Raw genomic sequence first — 25009 nt, 5'->3', positions numbered from 1 at the left:
TTCCTCTGTTTCTGGGTGGCACTTTGACATTTTAGATCTATGCCGAGGACTGTCTGCTGTTTTACGGTCACTGTCAACCGTGGTTACACTGCAAGTTAATAAAAAAAAGAGAAAGTAAAAAAACACTGCCAACATTTACCACTGGAAAAGAATGAATTGTATCAAGAAGAGAGGAAAATGTCAGCCTCTTAAGAATAGATGTCTTTCTTCAAAGTTGCTGTGCAGTATATGCAACTCACTGCCATTCCTCGACCGGCATCCAAAAATGCAGCAACAACAAATCAAAATCACATTCTGAAGATATGCAGTATTTCATTTACCAAAATAATGAAACGTTGTGTTGTGTCTTTACTCTGACAAACAAAATGATTCAAATGGTCACTTCCTAACAATGAAACAACCAAACATTTATGCTTAAACTTAGTGAAAATTTCCGCAGTTTCGAAGAAATACCAACGTCACTTGAGTGCACAACAAAAACCAAACCATACCTGCTGTATCATTGTTTTAAAATGATATTTCATGAGCAGGTCAGTGCTCTCCCAAGTTTCACATCAGCTCTGAACAGGAACACACCTGGGAGGCTGATGTATGTGTGTATATGGGGGGAGGCTGGGGGGTAAGGTGGGGGGGATTCTATTTCCTCCCGTCACTTCTGCTTTCCTCTGCTGTCTACCTGTCTCCTGTCCCAGACTTCATTTCATTAAAATTTTCGAGCAAACCTAATTTCACGCGATAAATGCATTATCCTAATCAACACTGATGAGTGGAGCGTGCACTGGTACACACATACAAAAGTCTGTGTGTGTGTGTGTGTGTGTGTGTGTGTACAAGCGGGTGTGCTATTAAGAAATTCCTGCTACTTCTTCGTGGAATAAAATGATTGCTCATTAGCTGCAGCCCTGCTTACTCTCACTTCCCTAATTGTCAATGGCCACTCTTTATGCGTACACATGTGTTTGTGTGTGCACATGTGAGTGTGTGTGCACATGCACCTGATTCACAACTGTTTCACTTGCGAACAGCTCACGTCACACAACACTAAAGCAACAAGACATCACAGCAGAGCGAGCTAATGCTGATCAGATCACAGCGCGACTGCTCACACGCCTGTGTGTTTCTCCTGGTGTTTCAAGCTTTGACTCTTAGATGAAAATCGAAATCAAGACAAATGGTCTGTCGGGGTTGACAGATGCAAGTCATTCCCCTGTAAGGCTGAGCTGCCATCAGCATACAAATGATGACAGATGTTTTTAGCTACCTGCTTTACTGATGATGTCATTATCAAATCAGCAACATGGGCAGCTACAGTCGTCTTGCTGCTTCACAAACAAGCACCCCCCCCCACACACACACACGCACTTATTCGCATGAAGTGACAGGTTAAAGCTGATGATGACATGATGACGACCAGAAGGTGTTGCCTGGTAACTCCATCCATGTTGACCTGCTTCTTTAATGATCCACTGAGCACAGATGTTGGCAGTAATGGAGCAGATATTTATATATATTTGAGTGCCACTTTAACATTGCCACCTTGATGAAGTACGGCATTATAGGACCTGTAGATGTATTTTCATGATGCAATCTGTCACAGCTGCTTTAGCTTTGCAGAGTTGTTAACATTAGTGCTATTCTCAGCTCAGTCATAGAGTCACAGAGTCTGTACATACCAGTAGTCAACAGACTGTTCAGCCTCTAAGGGTCTAAGGATAGAGGGTGCCATACAGACTGCAAAGTCCCTTACAGGAAATTTGTGATTTTGGGCTGAAATCATATGTTTAGACTCAGAGGGATTTCCCTTAGACAGGTGCTCTCTAGAGCCAGCTTTTGGTTTGTCCATTCTAGGCTACTGTAGAACTATGGAGGTGCCACATGGTGGACTCTGTGGAAGAGGATCCAATCCCTCTGTAGATATATAAAGAGCTCATTCTAAGGCAACAAAAACACCACAATTCTTACTTTCTGGTGATTCTACACAAATGACAACATAATGATGAAAAGTATATAACGTTTCTGCTAGTATATCCCCATAAATAATACAAATTGCACCTTTAAGAGAGCCAGTGCACCCTGGAGATAATATCTGGACAGCTCTGAAGCATTGTACCGAGAGGTCTTACATCAATGCAAATAAATAAATTCATTGTACATTGACAGCCATTACTTTATGTTAAAGTCAGAAGGGACTGTAGAACAAGAGTATGACGGATGTCACATTGAACATGACATTGGCATTGAATTATCAGTATAGAAAATAATCTGAAGGGTGGTTCACTGTCATCATGCGTAATTGTGCGGCGCAGGTGGGCCTTATCGCTCAAAGCCTGGCTGCACATTTGAATTTTCATTTCAGTGTGACGCATACACACCAAACACACACATATAGACGCCGCTGGCACACCTGCAGCCACACACGTCTTGTACGCTTGAAGTCCTTCATGGATAGAAGCAAAATACAATGGCGTCTAAGGGGAGCTGACATGTTTTCCAACCGATTTTACTGACACATGTGGAGCGTGACGGGGAATGGGACGTTGAGGGAGAGACAGTATCACCAACTACTTTCAAAAACACAATTTTCTCCACAGCAGCTACAAACAGAAGTCCAGTATGGCAGGAAATGCAACTCTGATTAGCTGACTTTGACACATTTGCCAATAACAGCTACTAATTATGCCACCAATAACATCACTGTACACATCATCCTATGTTCTGTGAACCTGTGTGTGGCATTTGTCCCGCTTTCCGCCAAAAAACACAGACATCATCCCATATTTGACTTCAAAGTAACACCAAGACAAAATTCTATGATTTCCATAAACAAACTCCTTGAATAGTTTATTCAGCTTCAATTTGTTGTTCCATCATTCCCAATTAATTTGAACGCAGCTACTGTGTGTGAGTTTGACCGACTGTGAAGAAGAAAGGATTGAAAATGAAAAGAAAACACACGTGGCTTTTGTCACTCTAGATTGATATCCAACAATCGCTGAAACAAAACAGTTCTTGAGCAGGGGGTGGGGGTGGGGGGGATGTTAGGTACATAGTCATTTTTTTTCTTTTTTTTTAAAGAGCCTGCAATGGACACAAGTCACATTAGAGACAAATAACAAACATTACTGTACCGACTCAATGAAGTCATTCATCAAACAGCAGGCAGAAATGATTCATCGCATACTCTGTAATTGGCTTCTCATCCCTCACAGCCCACATGTGACCATGAAAGGTTGACCATGTCAATGGACTTTTGCCAAATGTTTGCAGAAGCGTTCTCTTGTGGGAGGGTGATCACCATCTATGGTCTATTTATAGTCAGTCTCCATATCCGTGATTGAAGCACCTGTAAAATAGGCAATTTTACAGTCACTGCGCCTAATCACTCAGCTGTGGGTGGGAAATAACCTGCGCAGGCAAGCTGAGACCTGCCAGCCGGATATGAGTGCACACAGTGCATATCGTTTATATGACCGCGTGCGTGTGTGTGTGCAAGCCTGTTGTCAGTGAGCTTATAGATTAATTATTGTATGCAAACGTAATATATGGCTACAAACAGCCGGCCTTAAATTTAGGCATTTCTCTGTCTGTGACCATTCAATTTTCCCTTCAGAAATTCATCTGCAGCCACACTTCATTTGCATTTGATGACAGAAACTGCTTATTAAAGTTCACCCGTTGAGCGATGGCTTGCACCAAGGCCTTGTGTGCCAGCTTTTTCACACAACAGGCTTTTTGCCTTTTTTTTAAGTTAATTGCCCACTTACTCAACCCTCAAGAGAAGAGCCCCAAAAAGGTGAGAATGAAGAAATTACTCAGAGGCCTGCCCACATGTGGGCACATAACCCTGTGACTCTTCCCAGGGTAGCAACAGAAAGTGCACGGCTTTCAAACAAAGTGTAGCAGCAAAAAACACACAGAAATGGAAAGCAGCAGACAAGTCGTTTTGCAGTTCGAATCATGGGGAGAGACAGTGTCATTTTAAATGTGTTGCATGTGTACTTTAACATTTTGGTCTTTTGCTGTTGCTATTCTGGCTAGTTAATCTGTCTCATGAAAGAAAGGTTTTGCACTGGAATACATACACAGCCTTAATTTCTTGCCTTCTGCTATCATGATTAATAAAAGGGCAATGACATAAATTAAATTCATTGTAACAAATTCAAATAATTTCTGCACTGACTGTCCATATCCACAGGATGAAACACACATCGCCAACTGCTGCAACGTTGCACAAGGGAGGAAGAAAACTGACATGCCCGCTGAAGCTGTATATCCTTAAACCGATTAGACAGAAACGGCGTCCTATCAAGCTGCCGAGCTCAAGCAGGCCATGAAATGCATGGTGATCAAAGTCATCAACCTGGCTGCACAGCTGTGTGTGAACCCAGCCATTGCTCAATCTGAATCAAACAAGAAATCTGTAGAAACCCTGTCAGATTTCTCTTCAACTTTCCACCATATAGAGTTTCTCAGGTGAAAATTGAACTGTGCAGCGAGAGAATCAGTGACACCCTGGTTTAATAGGTGATAATAGCTAACAAGACTTGGGAGATTGGTGCTATGCTGATTCATATTATTATGTTATGTTTGCTGATTGGTCAGTACTGTATATGACTGAGTTGAAAGTGATTTGTGACTGGCTGCACAAGATAATACATCTGAACACAAACTTGTTAAGTCTCTGAACATAATTTACATAAGCTTCTTACCTGTTTGAGCTTCTTCAAGTCTTCATCCAACTCCAGATTGTCCAAGATAACGGCCACAAAAAGACTGAGCAGAATCTAAAATGGAATAAGAAGTGCATGAGAACGTATGCTGTGTGTCAACATATTACAATATGTTAATAAATAGGTCTTTTTCAAAAGTACAAAGTCTGCTTAGTAATTGTATTTGTTGCTTGTTCTGCTGTGGAAGACATCCTGTCTGTCTGGGCTGAAGTGTGAGTCATCCAGAGACTGTCATATCAGAAGGCTAAACACTGAAATGTCAGCAGTTCTTACGCCTGCAAGTCTGATTAACTGTGATTAGAGGTACCACTCGAGAGAACACTGAATGGGCAGAGGCCCTAATCGAACGCATTAAGAAAACAATTCATGTAAAACCTGCGTTTACTGACCAAAATAATAGAACGTGGGTTTGACTTGAATACTGCAGCAAATATACAGTGAACTGAAGGCCTTAACCAAAATAGTCCAGCTGAGCAGCAACTTATTTGACTTCTATGTTTAAAACAGCTCAGAGAGTTCCTCACCAGGGTAGCGAACAGATGGTAGAGGATGAAGTAAATGGCTACAACTGGAGCCCACATATGACCTACAGCCACCAGAGTCTGGTCCATGACATCTACCCAGCCCTCCTGGGTTAGGATCTGGAACATGGACATGAATGCCTACAGGGAGGAAAGCACAGGATAAGAGACGGCGAGAGAGGCAAAAGGCTAGAGAGGGCAACTGAGTACACAAGTGGGAGCGGTGATGAGAGGGAAAGAAAGACAGAAAAGGGGAGGAAATTACAGAGCAGAGAAACAGACAGATCTGACATTTGAAACATGCTTTTTCACAGGAGAGCAAATATCACACAGCTGATGCGCATATCCCCTTCTGAACATCCTTCTCTAGCAAGACGTTGTGAGATGTTGAAATATAAGCCAGAGAGAGCAGAGGGGAAGCGAGGAGACAGCCATCTCTTTTTTCTTTTTTTTAACTCTGTTCTGCTGCCCTCTTATCTACTTGGTAGAGGTCAGATGAAGGTGTACGAGAACAGCCAGCTGCAACACTGTGGCCCCTGGAGTCAAATGGCACGCCTGCGCTTCCGTCTTAGCATCTCACCTCCAGACAGCGGCCCCCCTCCCACCCGCTCCCACGTCCCAGTCACCGCAGATAAAGATAAACCCGGCAACAGGTCTGCCCGTGGGGGAGGCAGCCAAACATCATTAACTATGATGTGTGCGCGTCTGTGTGCATACATGTGGGTGCATGAGGCACGAGCAATGCGGAAACGATAAGAGAGAAAATGAGACGGAGGGGCAGCACAGCATACAAGTGGCATCTGTTTACGAGCAACCCTTGGTGCCCCGCTGTGCCTGGGATCAGTGAAATGTTGGAGGGTATAAAAAAATGTGAGGATGGAAAGATGTAGCTAATGAGAGAGAAAGGAGCTCATGAGCACTTAGAAATCAAAGGAGGTACCACATCTGTCGACCCATCGCGCAACCCATCGTCAACATCTGTAGGCCTCTCCATTGCTTGTCTGGGGTGCCCTTCTGGAAGTGCTCATATGAATTTCAAAATACCTGTATCTTCCCTGAGATCAAGTTATTTGACCATTAAGGCATATTCAGGCAAACTGTGTTCGGAGTAGTGGAGTTAAAGCTGTGGTTGGTTACGCTGGAGAAACACCCTGCCTGACTCCTGCTGGTGGACAACAGAGCGACGGGGAGAATAGCACAGCGCTGTCATCGCTAACCGTATCCAATTACCTCACATCTCATTCTCATAAGTAAACAACTAACATTTTCATACTGGATGCCATAACGGACATGGCCATTGTTAGCATTCAAAGCTGTCAAGCTAGCATGTTAGTACTGGGAAATGTTGGCTGCGTTTTCTCTGCGATTCTTGTGCGAATAGCTCACATGCACAATGAGTGCACATGCAAAGTGCATGCAGGCAGGCGGAATGCAATGATTGGATGGGCTTTTTACGGGCCTGCGACAGGCACAGATGCTGTATTTAAATAAAAAATGATTCTAAAATACATCACCTCGCTTTAAGTATTTAGAGTTTACTGGTTTAGTGTGCTTCATTTGAGCAGGTGACACTATTCAAAATCTAGTGGTTCTGACTAAACAGCTGCTGAGATTGCCTGAACATGCTAGCTTAATCCATTTTAAAATGAGCTGCAATACAAACTAAATTAAGTAAGAAATGAAATACTCCAAATGCAGCATTTGTAGGTAGAAGGGAGCATACATTGACATCTGCTAACCAGCAGTCACTCACAGGAAGCCTTGCGTAGTGCAATTCAATGCAGCCTGCAGTGGTGATTATATTAGGTAGTTTCTTTATGTATTCATATCAACACGGAGAAGCTAATTACACTGAGTCCATCATGCTTAGAATTTATTTTGACTCCTGATGACAGATTTCCAGAATCTGTTAAATAAATCAGCCTTTTGCGCTTAAGTATGTGACTCAGGATGACTTTTTTTGCAAGTCCTGATTAATTTGTTCACAGTTTACCTCAAAGCACACATCCAAAAACGGATCTTTGAAATAAGCTGCTGATATGATCATACCCATTTTTTAAATAATATACTTTTAAAAATATGCAGATTGCTCTCTTCATAATTGGGTGAGTGGTTCCTTACCCTGGGGAATGTGGTGAAGCGGTCCAGCTCCTCCACAAAGCAGAACATCTGCAGGCTGATGGCCGACATGACGATGAGGAGGCTGGCTGTAAACACCACCAAGCTGCCTAGTTTTTTACCTGGACCGAATATCTTGTACACAAAGTCCTCCAGAGCTGGGGAGATCTTAATCAAACGCACCACACGCAGCACCTGAGGGGAGGAAAACATACATCTTAACAGCAAGGTGGCTGCTTTTAAGTGTTGTTATTTTCGGTCTTTGGAACAGTCGTTTTCTAATCCACACTGAAGGAAGACAGAGGTGGAATTTTAAAATAAACACCTGAGTTTTAAAAGCATACATAGTAGCACACTGATTACACTGATTAAAAAAAAAAAAGAGAGAGTATTGATCTTGACCCAGTGGTGAAGGTGCAGTGATACTGTGATCTGTCAACAGACTTAGCCCCTAAATTGCTTGTGGTGACAACAACCCCCAAAAGGTAATGCATCTTGGTCAGGCTTTGATCGGGGATCCAGAGTGGCTATTGATCGAGCTGCACACTGTGATGCCTCTGGCCAAAGATTTTTCTCCCATTCCCCCGATATGAAGCAAAATAAGGAGACAAACAGGGGACGCTGGTCTAAAAGGGAGCCAACAGTAAACAAATATAGTAATAACACTCACAGCATGGTGACAGATGGGATGGGAGGACACTGCCTTCCTCTTCTGACAGACCGTGATGACCACTATCCATTTTACAACAGATGCAAGCTCTGAGGCTGAGAGCAGAGGGTATGAGGGTATAACAGCAAAACTGATTCTCTGCTTATCTTTCTTTTTCTCCCAAGTCTGAGACCTACACCACTTGGGAATCTGGGATGGCAGAAAGGGATGCCATTGATGGAGTGTAGAGATAAAATATCTTCACATCTGATATACTGAAACTATTCACCAATCAGCATCTCTCTGATCACCTACCACCATGGCCATCGATACCATTTCTCCTGATATAATATCAAGTGTAGGACGATGAACTGATCTGATATTGATCTATTTTGTTTTAAATATATTATATAAGTCAATTATTTTGATAGATATAATATTGGAGTCCTTCTTTTTCATTTAAAATAAGAAAAAAAACACACTATGCTTTTTTTAAGTCTTGTCATTTGCATTTCTGCAATTAAAGAAAAAAAATGTGATTGTTTCAAAACAAAAGCATACCTCAGCTGTGTTTTCTGTGTGCGCTCAAGACTGTCTAGCGGCAGTTTGTGTAATAGTCACAAAATGCAATCTGATTCGTGTGTATGGACATGAATTTTCCATTCTTTTTCATGACACTCTACACTATTTCATTTGGAAGCATATTTCATGTCTTCACCACATCCACTGTCATTCTCATTCCACGGTCAACTTAGCAACAATTACCGCTGCTGTTCTCATTCCACGGTGAAATCCGCAATAATAAACATGCACTGCTGGTTAGATGTGGACTTTCTCGCTAAAGCTGTACCGAGTGTCACAAAAAAAATGGAACATCCAGATAGACGGATCTGTGGATTTAACTGTGTGACTACAGTATACTGAGCTAATGTGCTTCTGGCTCCATAGCCTCTTACAACCAATGCTTAGCATAAAATTGAATTGCATGACATGTTGCATTGTCATGGTCACAGATATCCTATCCAGCATTTTAAACCCATATTGACTCGGATCAGTTCATCCCTACCAGGAATGTCCAAAAATGATACAACGGCCTGAAGGAATGACTCGAATGAACAGTTAAATCTTGCTGCTACAGGAGTCACTGCAATTCTGAACACACAGAGAGGAAGTGTTGAGGTGGGTTCCATTGGCTGATTAAAAATCAGTCTGCCAAGTGTACTGTGTGTGTGTGTGTGTGTGTGTGTGTGTGTGTGTGTGTGTGTGTGTGTGTGTGTGTGTGTGTGTGTGTGTGTGTGTGTCAAAGCTGTAAGTAGGGCTCCAAAGCATGTGACATTTGGTCCACACTGAAAGACAATTAGTAAGGCTAGCCTTTAGCAGCAAAGACCTCTTGGTTGAATAAAATTAGAAGAAACTCTGAAACAATCATTGATTGTGTAGCCTCGTCTCTTCTCCTATAGGCAGAACACAGTTCTGATTCTGGCACTGAGCCTTGAGGTTAATCGCATGTGATTAAATTTCACCTGTTCAAACTGGGGCCTACTTGGAGAAATATCAGCAGGGAGAATGAATGAGAAACGTCTTCCCATGAGTGAGGAATGAGGACGGCTCTTAACTCCCAGCTGCTCTGCTAATCAGCCAAAAGCAGACAATAGAATGATGTGAATGTGTGCAAATGCACAGAAAAGATCTGCATCTGATAAATCTACTGACTTTTCTCTTTTTCTGTCTTTTTTCTGTATACTTATATAATCTGCGCATGTTATTTATGCTCTGAGCTTGTTCCTTGTTTGTAGACAGAAAGGTTGTTATTTTAATATGAATAAAGCCAAAGTTGGTGTTCATTTTTTGTCATTGACGCTTCTTTTGTTCGTACTCTGTATGGATGCATTACGTGTATACGGAATACAATAAAATTGGTGTACCTTATATTATAAAATTTATAGTAAAATATAAAAAATGTTTGCTCCTCAAAACCACCATTTTTGATGCCAAGCAGCTGTCGAGTTCAATTATCTTTTTCACAATAACCACATGTTCTTAATGTGTGTTGTGGGTATGCTTTATTCCTTTTTCGACAACATCATCACTTTTTTTTTAATATAGCTGTAGGGCTGAGCCATAGACTATAGATATATAAAATGTCAGAATATTCGTAGACCACAAAACAGCCCTTCATTTTAATTCTCCACTGCAGTGTTGGTTATAAATATTGCCATTCCATTGTTTTTCCTCTAAGCCCTACACAGCTCATGACCGTAATACTATTCAGCAACCAATATGAATATCTTAGGGCCGTGGAACCTCTCACGAGCACCTGAATGCACTATAAGTCAAAAATACATAAACTTTTCAAAACTTAATTACCATGCAGATATTAAGCATTTTTACTATCATCGCACGTTAATTTTCATCTTGTATTGAAAAGGCTGCCTGGAAGTCTAAACATAATATATTTAAGCATCCAGCTGTAGCATATAAGTTTGCTTCAGTGTAAGCATTGCACATGCATGGACGGCAGCTGCTGAGAGAGTCAGACAGGATCAAGGCAGCTTGTATGGTCAAGGCTCATTACAGAACTATCAGGAAGCCCTTTCCCATCAGATCACCCAGATCCAGATCATCAGCTACATCACGCCACCTACAGCAAGGTCACGCAGTCAGTTGGTCAGAGTGCGATACTTAAAGGCTCTGTTCATGGAGGACGATGCTACAAGGCACCGCTGCCACATGGGTCATAATATTCACAGTTGATACATGTTTCTGCTCTGAGAATTGGAAAAACTTTCCAAAAAGTGGAAAAGTGGAAAACATTATGGAGAATGTATAAGCAAACAGAATTTATACTATAGACAAAAATACTATAGTCTCACTCACTCACATCACAACCAGATACATGTCTAGTGAGGCCAAAGGAATCGCATATTGTTACCTCAGATCAGGACTTTGCAAGCTCTCTGCCTCACATACAGGAACTGAGGACCGCACGCCCAGGCTCAGATTTTTGCTAAACATCTTTAAATACCATCACCAAAGTACGACTCTTTCCGGTGAATACATCAATTGTAAACGTCCCAAAAAAATGTGTCACAACTGAAAAATCTCTAGTTTAACTGAGAAATCAATTTAACCGAATCTCTGTTCGACATGTGTGCTGACAGTACATTTACAGCATTTTGAATGAATAGAGGAGAGGTCTTTAACACAGAAGAGCGATGTGATTGATACGTACTCATTAGTGCACAGGAAAGAAATGTCACAAAATGATTCACAGCTTCTGTTCCTCACTGCGATCTCATTTGAAGTGTGGATGATTCCACTTCATATTTAGGATATAAAAGGATTTATGGGTGTTTATACAGGCATACATTTATGAAAGTGCACGCTGTAAAAGTGTGTATGCGTGCATCCATACCTGAAAGTAGGTGAACTGAGAGTGGTAGAGGTCAGGGTAGATGTGCAGTGTGGTGCCCACCACCAGCAGAGATTCAAACTTGTGCAGGGAGGAGCTGATGTAGCCGGTGAAGCCCAGACACCAGATTTTCAGAAGAGCCTCCAGGTCAAATAACACAGTAAAGGCGACCTGAAATGGAACAGACAAAAATAAATATATTCAACTTTACTTCAGAGTTTCCACTTTCTGCTCCTTTAGGCTTCTGCTGTACAAAACTTCAGAAGGAAACATTGCACTTTTTACTCTACTGCATATATGAATTTGACAGCTGTAGTGACATGTTACTTTGCAGATTATGAAAATGAGGATTATGAAATAATGCCTCTTTATAGATTAAACTTCCCAGTAGTATAAAGCAGCTCAGCCTCAACCAGCCACAACATTAAAATGCAGTTTACATGTAAAACAACCATTAATAATCCAGTAATACAGGATGTATTTTCACTTCCAATAGTACCTGTTGCTGATCATACTACAGTGCTTGTATTTAGGTAAAATTATATATATATATATATATATAGTGGACTCCACAGTATAAAGGGTTCATTCTAAGGTAACGAAAACACAATTGTTACTTGTTGTTCAGGTGATTATACACTAGAGAAAAAAAACATATCTATGAATATTATATTCCATGTCCGTCTCTTGCTAGTCGTCCAACTAAGCAAAATCGCCGGAGGACTCCTTTTCGTATAGGACCTGAATGCTTCCTAGCAGATATACAGTAAGATGGAAAGAAAATTTGCGCCTCACCAACAAAATGCGCATTGCTCCATTTAACTCTAAACCCAGTGCCTCCATTTGCTATTTTCCCTTCACAGCCTTCACACAGATTGGAGCAAATTGGCAGATCGATGGCTGTATGATATGGATGGAGGGAGTGAGAGAAGGTAATACTGTGTGTGTTTTTTTCCCTTTTCTTATCTCCTCCACTCAGCTGTGTGTGAGTGAGAGAAGGTATGAAGGGGATGGGGAGGTGGACACACACTCCTCACCATTGTTGGTGCTTTACCACCTGCATACTGATGACATCAAACCAACCTGCATGACACACACAGCGTCATGTGTGTATACTTACAAGGACCTCTACTGTAGTGTCATCTAACACACTGCTTTTGTGTAATGATACACCTGAAACAAGGCTTTAAATGAAAGCTGTGGGTTTTGGGTGGACGTTTGGAAATGTAAGAAAAAAGCAGGATACTATTAATAAATCAATAAAAAAACTCACCTCTGCCAGGTAAAACTCATCATAGTGCCTGCGGTGGTTCTCGCCTTTATAATAGTTGCTAGCGGCAACGATGACGTCCACAGCGACCATGCTCAAGATGAACATGTGGAACACAGAGGACCGCATCAGTTGCTGTGGAAACAGAGCAGTGTTCAATTGCAATCAGTGTAAATTGCACACAACAGGCAAAGGGGAAAGAAGAAATGCGTAGAAAATCAACGTCTTCAATTGCTTTGTTTCCCCATTGAACTTGTTCAAATTCTGGTTTGGATGCGAGTCAGCAATGCCATTATAGTAGAGTACAGGACTGTCTGAGGTAAATCATTTCCAGTCTGACTGATGGTTATAAGTCAAGCATATGAGATGTTAAAAATAGGCAAAATGTACCACTGAGCTAGACTTAATTATGCTGGAAAGGAGTCACATTGGCTTTTCTGATCCACATTTACTGTAAAAATAAAGCTTCAGAGAAGAAATGTGATGCGCAGTCAGATGTTTAAAGACAAAGAGAAGACACATGCTGTAGCACAGATGTGGGTTCTTTCTCTCTGGACGTGCCAACCTTAGACTGTATATAAGGAGGTGGAAACAGGCGAAGAGGGCCAGCAGATAAACTGCAGGAAATTCAAAAGCAATCAGGAGCCTTTCATTGGTTGCTGGGAGAAACATCCACCCAGACAGCAGAATCAGTGTGTATTCAGACAGCCGGAAACAAGAAGGGAAAGGGGCAATAAATGTATGTTATTTCCTATGGGAACAGCGGTGGGACTGAACGCCTACAACAACATCACATAATAGAAACAATCATGACTTGAAAGAATGTGAGGGGAAAAAAATAAGTGGGACAAAACACACACACACACACACACACACACACACACACACACACACACACACACACACACACACACACACTCCTCATTTAGACAAACACTGTAAGTGTATGTTCCTTTGGAGACAATATGACAGATGTGATGGCAACCTTGGATTGTATGTATGTGGCAGAAAGAACAGCTTGTGAGTGGGCAGAATCACTCACCCTAAAAAAAGACTTGCATGTGAGACTGGCAATAGGAAGGATTGAAAAAGTGAAAAATGAGAGGAAGACTTTGAGACAGATGAAGAGTGTTTTGCGGCATTGCTGGAAAGATCAAGTTCACTCCAGGAAAACGGGACTGCTGCCATCCACCCTCCCACACACAAATGCGCTTACAGTACAAACTCTTTAAAGTCGAGCGAGGCCGATCTGCAATTGTGTTTGATGCTCTGAAAATGACGATGGAATTAGGAGATAAAATTATCTCATCGAATTTTGAACTTGTGGGTAAATTATGGGACATGTTGTTGCTTTAAGGATGAACAAAAGTGTAAAAAGGAAAAAATGGATCCTCCTGAGTGATGGCAGAGAGATTTACAGAGAATCTGTAAATTCTGCCTTGACCAGAAAAATGGCAGCATTTAAACACATATAATAACTTAGGTTTACCAGACAAGCACCTCTTATGGTTATGAAATATAATGATCATGATCAAGGGCAGATCAAGTAGCATGATTGCTATAGTGTAAAATGTCACTGGGAGTGGGTGTGTGACATGGAGGACCACTATTGGCATCCCATTGCCTACTTGTCCACATTAGCTTCCGTTAACCCTGACCATGATTTGGAGCTCGTTTCCTTAAAGAATCCAACTTAACCTGAACAAAGTATACTCAGCTACCTAACCTAAATCTCAACCGTAGTACTGGCAGATCAGTCCTTTTTTGAAACAGTCACTTGGAAAGGTTTTGGAAGTTACCGTCAAGCAATGTGACTTTGTATTGTGTGAAGGTGATTCCATGTCACGCCAGAAAATAAAAATGCCCACAACCTGCTGTTTGGTGGGATGCACTATCAACAGGGTACAAAACCCACAACTAAGTTTTTAGGAGCCGCTGAACCAAAAAACCTTCAGAAGGTGTGAGGCATCAGCCGGAAGAATGGGAAAAATGTGGGATCCTCACATTCAGTATGTCCTTATATGGAACAAGCATTATGTCAGCTAACCAAAGAAGCTAAGTGAGTCCTGGTTTTTGATCTTTTTGGGTTAAATGATGGTTTTATATGGTGAGTCGATCAAATAGTTAAGAGTCACTTGTAGCCGTTTTTAGCTAGCCACGGGTAATTTATTAGCATTTCAGCCCTTGATTGTATACTGTGGTGCTGGGTGTGGTTTGACATGCTGCATTACTATTAGCTAGTCACCACATCTTCTAGGGTTATGACTTCGTTTTTGGATTAAGGTTGGATTTATAGTAGCTTTTGTAGAAGAATTAGGGTTCTTCTTCTCTCTCCTCTGGAGGGGAAATACTTAATACTGGCCTGAAAATGTTCTTTGGTTGAACGTTTCTACTCTGTTTCACCTCTTCACACCCATCTGCTGGGTGTGGTTGTATGTGGTCAGAAGTCTGCCTTGACTTATTAAACACAACATGTTATTGATTTTTGTCACAAATGTGAATTCTTGCCATTCTTTCACAAGCTCAACTGAGGGCCTGAGCTGCTAGAACTGGGACTGGGTAGGTTTCTGCAGAACATACACACATGCCCACTCTACACACAGTGGTTCAGCTCCCTGACTGAGATTGGACGTGACAAAGCAGTTTGACATTTCCAGCAACCAGACGCTCTCCCCATGGGTGTTTTGGCTGAACTGAGTTGTGTGTGTATGTGTATGTGTGTGTGTGTGTGTGTGTGTGTGTGTGTGTGTGTGTGTGTGTGTGTGTGTGTGTGTGTGTGTGTGTGTGTGCAAGGAAGAGAGCGAGAGACAGAGGCAGACTGACAGAGAGCAGAAAGTACATGTTTGTGCGTATGAAAAGGTTGATTTTCTCAAGGTCCTGACGCTGCCCATATCCCCTGTCAGCTTTTGGGAATCACACGGCTAAGAGGAGCTGGAGTGCAGTGTGCATTTGTAACCTCTGTCTTATGGAGATGCAGTCTGCCCATCCAGCTCTGCCACAGGATAACCTTTAATCTTTGCCTTGTGTTCCCCTTGTTTGGTGCACTTGACCAGATAACGCTCTCCATGTCCATCCGAAGGCAAAATGGCCTAGTTTGCCCAGTGCAGCTGATGGCACCAGCACACCGAACACGGCCTCAAGATGTCAGAATCAATTTAACAGCATCAACTGTGGGACAAGATGGCCCTCCCCTGCTGTTTGATGTTGCTTGCCTTGTGTGTCTCTGAAATCCTTTCACAATTGCTTGATGGATGCCATTTATTTGTGTTACCTCTGGCTGGGTCTTTGAAACACCAGGTGCTCAGCTCTTACCAGGCACGAGCATGCCTATACATACACACACGCACACACACACACACCACACACACACACACACACACACACACACACACACACAAGTTTTGCAAGCAGAAGCCACACATTAAGTTGTGACTTTGGCATTTTTCCAGGGGATGCTGGCATCCCTCCATCTGATAGCACTGTAAAGTTTGATTTATAACACATGACACAGTGAATTCTGCAAAATACAGCTTGTGCTCAGCTCTCTATTTGTTTGACTGCAACAGACTGTACATGATAGAAATTATGTATGCAAATAGCATTGCAGATAAAACGACATAATTTCAAGTGCCGTGGAAATTGGTATTTGGGGAAACAGTAAAAAAGAAAAACAACATTAAAAATAAGAAGACATAAACACTGACTTCTCTTTTCATCAAGCCTTCTGGCTTCTTGTCGGGGTACTTGTCTTCTTTATCACCCTATTTATACCCGGCCCATTTAAACAGTCCAGCAAAGCCCCATGCTCTCTCAAGGCTGCCTGGTCAGTGTGACCCAAACTGCAATCTCACAGAAGAGGTGAGATATCTTTCAGCTGTGCTCATTAGAGGTGTCCTGATATGATGTGCTGTCAATACGCATACAAATCACCTGGAGGAGAGGGTTATATGCATCATACCTGGAGCATATCCAGCGGCTGCAACTGTAACACCACCAAGACAGAGAGGCAGACTGACAGACCAATGACTGCTTCCTCGTGCTCCGTCTGTTCACTCAGACTGCCAAGGAGGACAAATGCTCTTTCCACTGGTACATGAGACGGGTGTAGCACATGTGCACATAGCTGGCAGGATATAACGGTATTCACACAGGAATTGTCACCAACAGACTGGGCTGTGTTCCGGCACCATCTCCTGCAACAGTTTTGTTTTGTTCCTGTTTACTGAGATTAAGAAGGAGCTGAGTGGGATTACAGACGGCCTCACTTGACAAATCTCTTCAGTCTTTTCACTGGCATTTGTTGTCAAATAAATGAGTGATGACACTCAAAAAACTTCTGTCAAAGCTCTTTTCTTTTCCACTGTACGGTATTCGACTCAGAATGAGCAGATCACGCACAAACTTCAGAAACCTATTGTCAAAGTCACAGCACAGTTTTACTCATGGCTAACTGTGGAATCAAGGCAGCGTTATTTTAATCTAAAGCTTTGGGTTGAAGAGGTGGGTGGGTAAAATCTGGCTGGGATGAGGATCCAGTGAAGTGGCAGGCCTTTGGCTTATTATGACCCTGACGAGAGCAGGCTGACTCACATCTCTCGCAGGAAAACAGTGTCTTAATAAAACATGATGGCCTGCCTGTCTGCACCCTCCTACTCTTAATAATATCTGCTGTGCTTTGCCACCTCTGTCCTCCTATCTGGTTATTCTTTATAGATTTTTGGTTTATTTAATTTCATCACTCTATGTGCATCTGGCCGATTGCATGCTAGACTGAATAAACAATCCAATTCAGCCGCCGTGCTCTAAGTGTGTTGATCTCACAGGACTAGTCAAATGTTTTTCACTCTCCTCTTGCAGGTGATTTTGTTCCCTTTATACACACATATCTACCCTGCTGTGCCCCAGTGCCAGTTTTAATTCCCACTGTTGCCATTTCTAACAATGTTCTCAATATGATTATTTCCACCTCCGTTGTTTTTTTTCCCTCTTTAACCAGTTTCTCTGTTCTCCGTCTCCTCCTCCTCCTTCCACACAGAGACAAACTGACCTTGACCTTGACAGGCTGTATATATGTGTGTGTGAGCTTAAAATGATACAAGTGGTGTCACAGCGAAGATCCACTGGGCAAAGATCAGTGGAAGGCGGCTTCCAGAGGATCAATAACCTCTGGCTTAGTAGGGAGAGGTCAAAAGGTCAAAACCCGAGCAACTGGGTTATCAATCACTCTGTATTTAGCTATGTGGACAGACCGCTGAGGCAGGGAGCAGCTCATTAGAAGAAGTTGGTAGCATTTATCATGGCTTTCATACCCATCCGTACTGTTCATTTAAAAGCTGTTTTTTTATTATTCTCTTACAGAAATTCTTTCAATCTCTGATTTTTATGTCGCATTTTCAAGACTTGATTTTTTTAGTCCAGTGGAGTAAACCTGTCACCCTCTATTTTTTGCTTATAGCAGCCAAAGCTCCAATCTGTAGTATAATTATGGCATGGTGGAGCACCAGGGGCTAATTAGTAGACCAGGTCTGTAGGGAAAGAAACAGAATCCTTCATTAACTTCCATGTGTCTATACTGCTACCACGAGAGAGAGACCCAGGAAAGCACGAAGAACCTTGTAAACAATGTCTGGACTGTGAACAGATATGGAGCAGTCAGCAGGATGCAAAAATAGTGTCATGGGACAAATAGACTGATACCACACATACAGTATCTGTCCATTACATATCAAGCTGGATGCAGAAAATGGTTAGCTTTGCTTAGCATTAAGACTGGAGACAGGGGGTTATGCTCCAGACAGTGGTGAAATCTCCTCATACAGAACCATAACTTCTCAAACCAAAGAATAAAAACCAATAAACTACACGTCGCAGTCCTGGCCACACTCACTGACAAGTCACTTCAGGGAAGTGGAGTACAAAGACACCACAGCAATGATGGCTTAAGCCGGCAGATGTTGTCAACTGTCAAAATTAAGACTTTGCTGAGGATTATCACTGTAAGATTAATAAAAGCATTGGAGAACAACTGTCAGAGTGAGAGGGGAACATGGTGATGTTGCCTGCATTGAAAGCTATTTTGGTTTGTAGCCCCTCAGGAGGGGAAGCTGTCTCCAAAAAGAGCAGGTGGTTAATCAATTATGTGTTATCTCCAACTGCTGCAGCCCGTTGGACCCAGACAGACCCAGACTGACACACACACATTCACAAATGGACAGACGTCAACAGGCAGATCGACAGGCTGACAGTCAGACACACAGAGGCCTGACTGAACACGTGCAGGTGCTTTCAAAGACAGTGGGACGGGCACGGGTTAGCTTGCAGCAGGCAAACAGGAGGACACGCGCAGGCCGCCTGTCTGTAGATAGCACCTACCTGCCAGCCCCGAAACATTTTAATCATTTGACGGCCAATTACTCTGGAGCCAGGCAGAGCAGAACAGAAACTCACACTTCACTTCCCCAGCACTCGCAGATGGCCCTGCAGGCTGGATCTAGACTGTCTGTCTTCACTCTACCTGTCGACTCAGCTAGCACAACTCCCTTCTGATATGGGTGAAAAGGCAACAGAATAAGGTGTTTGGCAAGAAGGGGAGAGAAGGGGATATCCATCATTCATCAAAAATGATACCACTGAAATATGACGTGCCTTCTCACGCCGCCTATTACAACATCAAAGAGTATAAAAGGCAGGAGATTGCAAAAATGTTCAAATATGTGGGAAATTCAGATAACAAAACTACCATCTGCAGCACAAATGTTCTCTCAAGTTTCAGCATTATTTAATAAGATGGAGGGACTCTCTTCATGTTTCTTTTCATAAGCTATCAAAGCACTTTATGAGCAGTCCATGCCACGCTGAGATGCATGGAAACACAGTGAGTTTAAACCGATTTACTCATCTTGAAAAAAATGTGATAGTTTCAAGTCAAAATTTATTCGTAATATATCTGAGATAAGACGGACCCTTTCCAACAGTAAATCTGTAAAAACAGAAAACATTAGCCTCTCTGTGAGCTGTGCTGAGGCCTTTGTGGTTTGGATAGAGCAGCGAGGTTAGCTCTTTCAGTTTCCTGGCACCATCAGAAAATCAAAACGTTGTCAGTTTGATGGTTTGACATGCCACCAAACGCTGTCAGTGTGTGACTGGCAACTGAAAACAATGGATGACTTTTGAAATGAAGCACTATATGATGGATGTCAAAGTCACTCTCAGCACTATTCAACATTTACACTGCTTGATTACTGTTTGCCTCATGCTTGACACTTTCAATCATCAAGCAGGCAGGAATTTAAATGAAAGTAACTTCATCATTAACAGAGAACAGTTGTCAATAACAAAATATATTAAAACATTCTGGTTTGCAACTTAATCTGGTGCTCAGCTGTCCATCTGCGTGAACACCAAGAAAGTATGTGAAAATGGGTTTCAAAGATGCGCTCAAGGCTACAGTTGTAAAGCAGCACTGCATATGAGATGACAAGCTGAAAATTATAAATGAAGACATCCCTCACTGAGCCACTGTGCTGCAGTAATTCCTTTAAACGATGTCATATAATTAATATAATCACTTTGATGTTTTTTACAGCGACATTCGTCATGGCTACTGTGGTGGGCAATACAGAATATCAGTAATATATGCTAAACAACTTAATTGATTACACATGCCATCAATGTATCAGAGAGAAATCCGTGGCAAGTGACACCTTTCATCACAAGTAGAGCATTATTATAAATGCCTTCACAGAACTGTGGTGAACAGGCTTTCTGGGTGCTTGATTGTAAACAAATAACAAATACAGACATTCTGCAAGGCCTGGCATGTATTTGGAAGAAGTATGACAAATGAAGACCGCACAGAGTAGAAACAGACCTGCCCAGTGTTGTGCCTGAACGCGTTCATTGAACGTTAGTTCATGAACTCGTTCATATTTTGGGAGAACGTGAACTGAACATACTGTATTACTGCCTGATGAACATAACTGTGAACTCGTTCATTCTGGTGTCTGTGAACGGCATGCTCTCTCAGTTTAACTTCGTTCAATCGGGTGCTAGATTTCTATACAGCCTTCTAGGCGAAAACCTGGCTAAAACACACTGTAAACAGGCCTTAATATGTAGCGGAAAAAACACCCAACCTGGGAACACCAGCCACCGGTGTCGCACCGCCGCATGCGTCATCAAAACAAAAACCAGCAGGGAGGTAGCAAAGCAGCAAGGCGGCGTTGTATGATCATTTAAAAGAGTTTTATGACCAGGTTGGTGAGGATGGGAAAAATCTTACATTTCTGTGCAAACTTTGGCTTTCAAAAAGAAAATCCGCACTTCAGTCACATCCACAGCAACCCTGAAACGGCACATTGAACTGAAGCACCCGGCTAGCCTTTCAAGGTATGTTCTGACGCATATTTACAGTGTTAAAACTTTTAAAATAATTGCTGTCTGTGGTTCTGTATGGGCTGTGGCAATAATTTTGAAAAATAGCTCACAGCAACATATGGAAAAAAAGAACTATGAACTAGTTCATTTTTGGAACGGTGAACTTTGAATTATGAACTATGAACTGAACTAGTTCATTTTAAAATTTGTGAACAGAACTTTGAACTAGTTCATGTAGAAAGTGAACTTTCCCAACACTGGACCTGCCTTCAAAGGTTTTACATTCTCGCATGTCTCGTTTTAAAATGGTAAAAAAAATGCATGCAATGTTGGAGTGTCAAGAGAACTTAAAGCTGCAGTAGGTAAGATGGAGAAGAGTGCAGACTTAGCCTGAAAATTTGAACCAACACAAGTTCCACGTCACTCCCCCTCCCTCTCCGCTGCATTCATGCCCTGCCCCTCCAAGCCCCTCCTCACTGTGGCGTCTGCGCGGCTGCCATGACAACCAGTAACATTAGCCTTAGCATCGGAAACAAGCTAACTCTGCCAAGCTGCAACATCACAATCGCTAACATACCGTACGCGCTGCAGAGTATTACTGTAACAATCACCATGTTAGCTTTATGGTTATTTGTTGTCTTAGCCGTATATGCTGTTGTTGGCAGTGGCGGTATGGGCAGTTTCTCCTTTGCGGGTGGCTGTTGCTCCGCTATAGCTTTCACTAGCCTCCTGACGCTGCTCACAGAGCTGTTTGACTGAGCGGCAGCCGGCAACATGAGTGGAGGGAGGGGGCGGTTTGCAGCGTGTGTGAGTAGTGATTGACAGATGTCAGACACTCCCTCAGACGCTCTTCTGGCTCTGATTGGTTGTTTTGTGTCGGGCGTGGTGGATTCTTCCAAATCGCAGGAGGAGCAGTAGGCGGGACCAATGGAGCTGGGTTTTTTCACAGATTACATGTTTCATGTACTGCTGTATGGGCATAGGGACAGTTTTAGCAAATATGACAAAAAATTACTTTTATACAAGTTACCTACCGCAGCTTTAAAGGACAAGTTGAATCAGTCCAATTGAAAGACCTGCTTCTTCCTCCTTACACTGATAAATACGTAAACCACTCCGTCTCACACTAGTTATCCTAGTATTTTTGAATTGGCGACCTTGTAGCATTGCGATATACGTCTTGTGTAACACTGGGCCCTCTACGAAATATACTGCCTTTAAATAATTGTAAAGAACGGATGATGAGGTGATTATTGCTTTCTACATTTCTCTCTTTAGATGGTGCTTATCATGTGTCAGGCTCTCTTTGACAGGAGACATTTATCACAATTTCTGGGGCATTGGCCAGAGCTCAAGTGGTCCATGTGATGGAGGTGTGAGTTGTTCTACACTCACTAAACCCACTAGAGCCACTAAAACACTGTGTGGCCTCACAAGGTCTGCATCCTTAATGCCGTGCTCACGCTTAAAATAGCGCTGTGGTCCTGCTCCTAGCCGACCATTAAAGGTAAATTATATCATTTACATTAAGCAACTGTGCTTGAGCTTATTATTCAGGTAACACAATGTGTAGCTAGATAATGTCATATTGCGACAAAAGTTAAATCAGGTTAAACTTTTTTTTGCCCGACGGCCCTGCATTCTTCTGCTGGAGCCCTCTGCGTTGGCATCCCCAATTTGCCAAGATGGTAGTCTTGACATAGAAGCCGTGTTTTTTGACAGAGTGCTATTGTCAGTCTGAACATGGCCTCGTGCCTCTCTCTGCCAAACTGTTAACCTTTTATTTTACTGTCGGAAGTGGTCGTCTTGGTGGCACAAGATGACAATAATTGTTATTTTGGTATTGTGAATGAGGCAGATGAAGCAGTCTTTGGGTGTTCCATGTAATGGAGCACAGGGCTCAGAGGGAAGTCAGCCGTGTTTATCCCTCTAGTTATCCCTCTATCTAAATCTTTCCTCCAACTGATGATGAGGCTCTGGGGGACATGCTGCTTTAATGGGAATCCTGCATATTTCACGTTCTCTCTTCTCTCTCTCGTTCCTTCCCTCCTTCTCTCCCCCATTTCTCTATTTATATTTGCGCTCTCTTCCTCGCTCTGCTTGTGTGTGTGCCTCCTTCACCTTGGCACTGGAACAGTATTTTCTCCATGAGGGTTTGTTGACAGCTATCCTCCCTCTCATCGCCATAGACTCCATTGGCAGTCTCTCACAGCGAGGGCCCAGCCTTTTACACCACACCGCTATCAGCAGTGGGCCAGCTGTAAGCAACGCCTGCTGCTTTCAGATTATCTTTAAAGCCCAACCATTTGGATCACACTGACCACGAGGCAGCAGTGGCGTCCATCGTGTAGACGTCATTTAAAACTCATCTATCACTGGAGCAACATCATTAGTGCAGCTCTACACATCAAACATCCCATCATTTAGTCGTTTGACATAGCCATTGAAGACACAGACAAATGTGAAAACAATGAGGTGATACTGCGTGCATCTGTGGCACTTGTTAAATAGATGAGGTTTACTGATTCTCTACTAATACAAAGCATTTCCACAACAAGAGATAAATCTAAATAACAATGGAATGCGTTACCCACACAAGTACACACACACACACACACACACACACACACACACACACACACACACACACACACACACACACACACACAGAGCTCAGTTTCTATAGCTCAGGTATGTTCAGGTGCCATTTTTCACATAAGCTGCACATATTTTAAGGAATTATGCATGTCTGTGTGTGTGCGTGTGTGTGTGTGTGTGTGTGTGTGTGTGTGTGTGTGTGTGTGTGTGTGTGTGTGAGGGAGAGAGAAACACTTTACACCAGCAGTATCAGCAGCATATTAATTATGTGGTGTGTTTACCTGGAGGCAGGCAGGCGCTCGGCCATGTGGTTTGTTGACGTCCACAGCTACAAGCTGCCATCCCCCAGCAGCGTCTTCATGGAACATCTGTGGCACAAGGACAGCACATGAGGGGCTGAGCACACAAAGAAAGCCCGCATACTATTCAAAGTACTGGACCAAACTCAAACACACACATCTACCCTTTGGCTAGAGCTTCAGAAAACATCTGTGGCCATAAAAAAAGCTGAAGGCATTATACACACAGATTCGTACCCACACAAAAACAGCATGGCAGCTACTAAATACAGTATGTAGGCCTAAGGACCTAACACCAGAAATAAAAACAAACCAATATCACAGCAGAGACTTTCATGCTCACAAGACAGCTGGCTCACTCATGAATATCAATCATTCTTCTAAAACATGAACAAAACAACTTGGCGATAAGTGAAGATAAGAGGTGAATGAAAGATGACTTTCATTCACCTCAAACTTTACTCAAAGTCAATTTGGCAGAAGAGTTAACATGTTAATGTTACTTTCAGTTTGTTGCCACACTTTGCTGTAAGGTAAAGCGGTTGCCATCTGCTAATATTATAACAAGATTACAGTCTACAGTCATGCCAGTGGCTTGGTGAGAATGCACACAGGCTCAGCAGGGCTACGGACTGAATGCTAATGTCTGCATACTAACATGCTCAATTCTAACACGCAAATGTTTTGCAGATATAATGTTTCCCATCTTAACTGTCTTAATTTAGCATGTTAGCATGCTAATATTTGCAATTTACACAAAACAAAAAAATCGGCTGATGGGAATGTCATTAATTTTGCAGGTATTTGGGCATAATCCATGGGATAAATTGAAATTTTGACCTGACAGCAGCACTAAATGAAAATTCAGAGGATTACATGATATCAGGATAAAGGTCATCATGGCAATCCATCCAACAGTTGTCCATCCATCCATCCATCCATCCATCCATCCATTTTCTATACCCAACTATCCCTTTCGGGGTTGCGGGGGGGCTGGAGCCTATCCCAGCTGTCAAAGGGCGAGAGGCGGGGTACA

General features: G+C 42.5%; 1 protein-coding gene across 4 annotated transcripts in view; it reads right to left on the bottom strand.

The window, feature by feature from the left end:
- Window positions 1-25009, bottom strand: part of nalcn (sodium leak channel, non-selective) — a 66239-nt gene that overhangs the window by 24468 nt on the left and 16762 nt on the right. For all 4 annotated transcript variants that reach the window (XM_070976639.1, XM_070976640.1, XM_070976637.1 and 1 more), the window contains 6 exons: window positions 23956-24042; window positions 12704-12835; window positions 11434-11601; window positions 7373-7564; window positions 5255-5392; window positions 4710-4784 (listed from right to left, as the gene is read on the bottom strand). In XM_070976639.1, the coding sequence (XP_070832740.1) occupies window positions 4710-4784; window positions 5255-5392; window positions 7373-7564; window positions 11434-11601; window positions 12704-12835; window positions 23956-24042 (792 nt within the window). The remainder of the gene's footprint in view (window positions 1-4709; window positions 4785-5254; window positions 5393-7372; window positions 7565-11433; window positions 11602-12703; window positions 12836-23955; window positions 24043-25009) is intronic.

This window comes from Chaetodon trifascialis, chromosome 12 (genome assembly GCF_039877785.1).
Source record: "Chaetodon trifascialis isolate fChaTrf1 chromosome 12, fChaTrf1.hap1, whole genome shotgun sequence".
Lineage (NCBI taxonomy): Eukaryota > Metazoa > Chordata > Actinopteri > Chaetodontiformes > Chaetodontidae > Chaetodon > Chaetodon trifascialis.
Note: the sequence above shows the minus strand (reverse complement) of the source record. Positions and strands in the feature narration are given on the sequence as shown.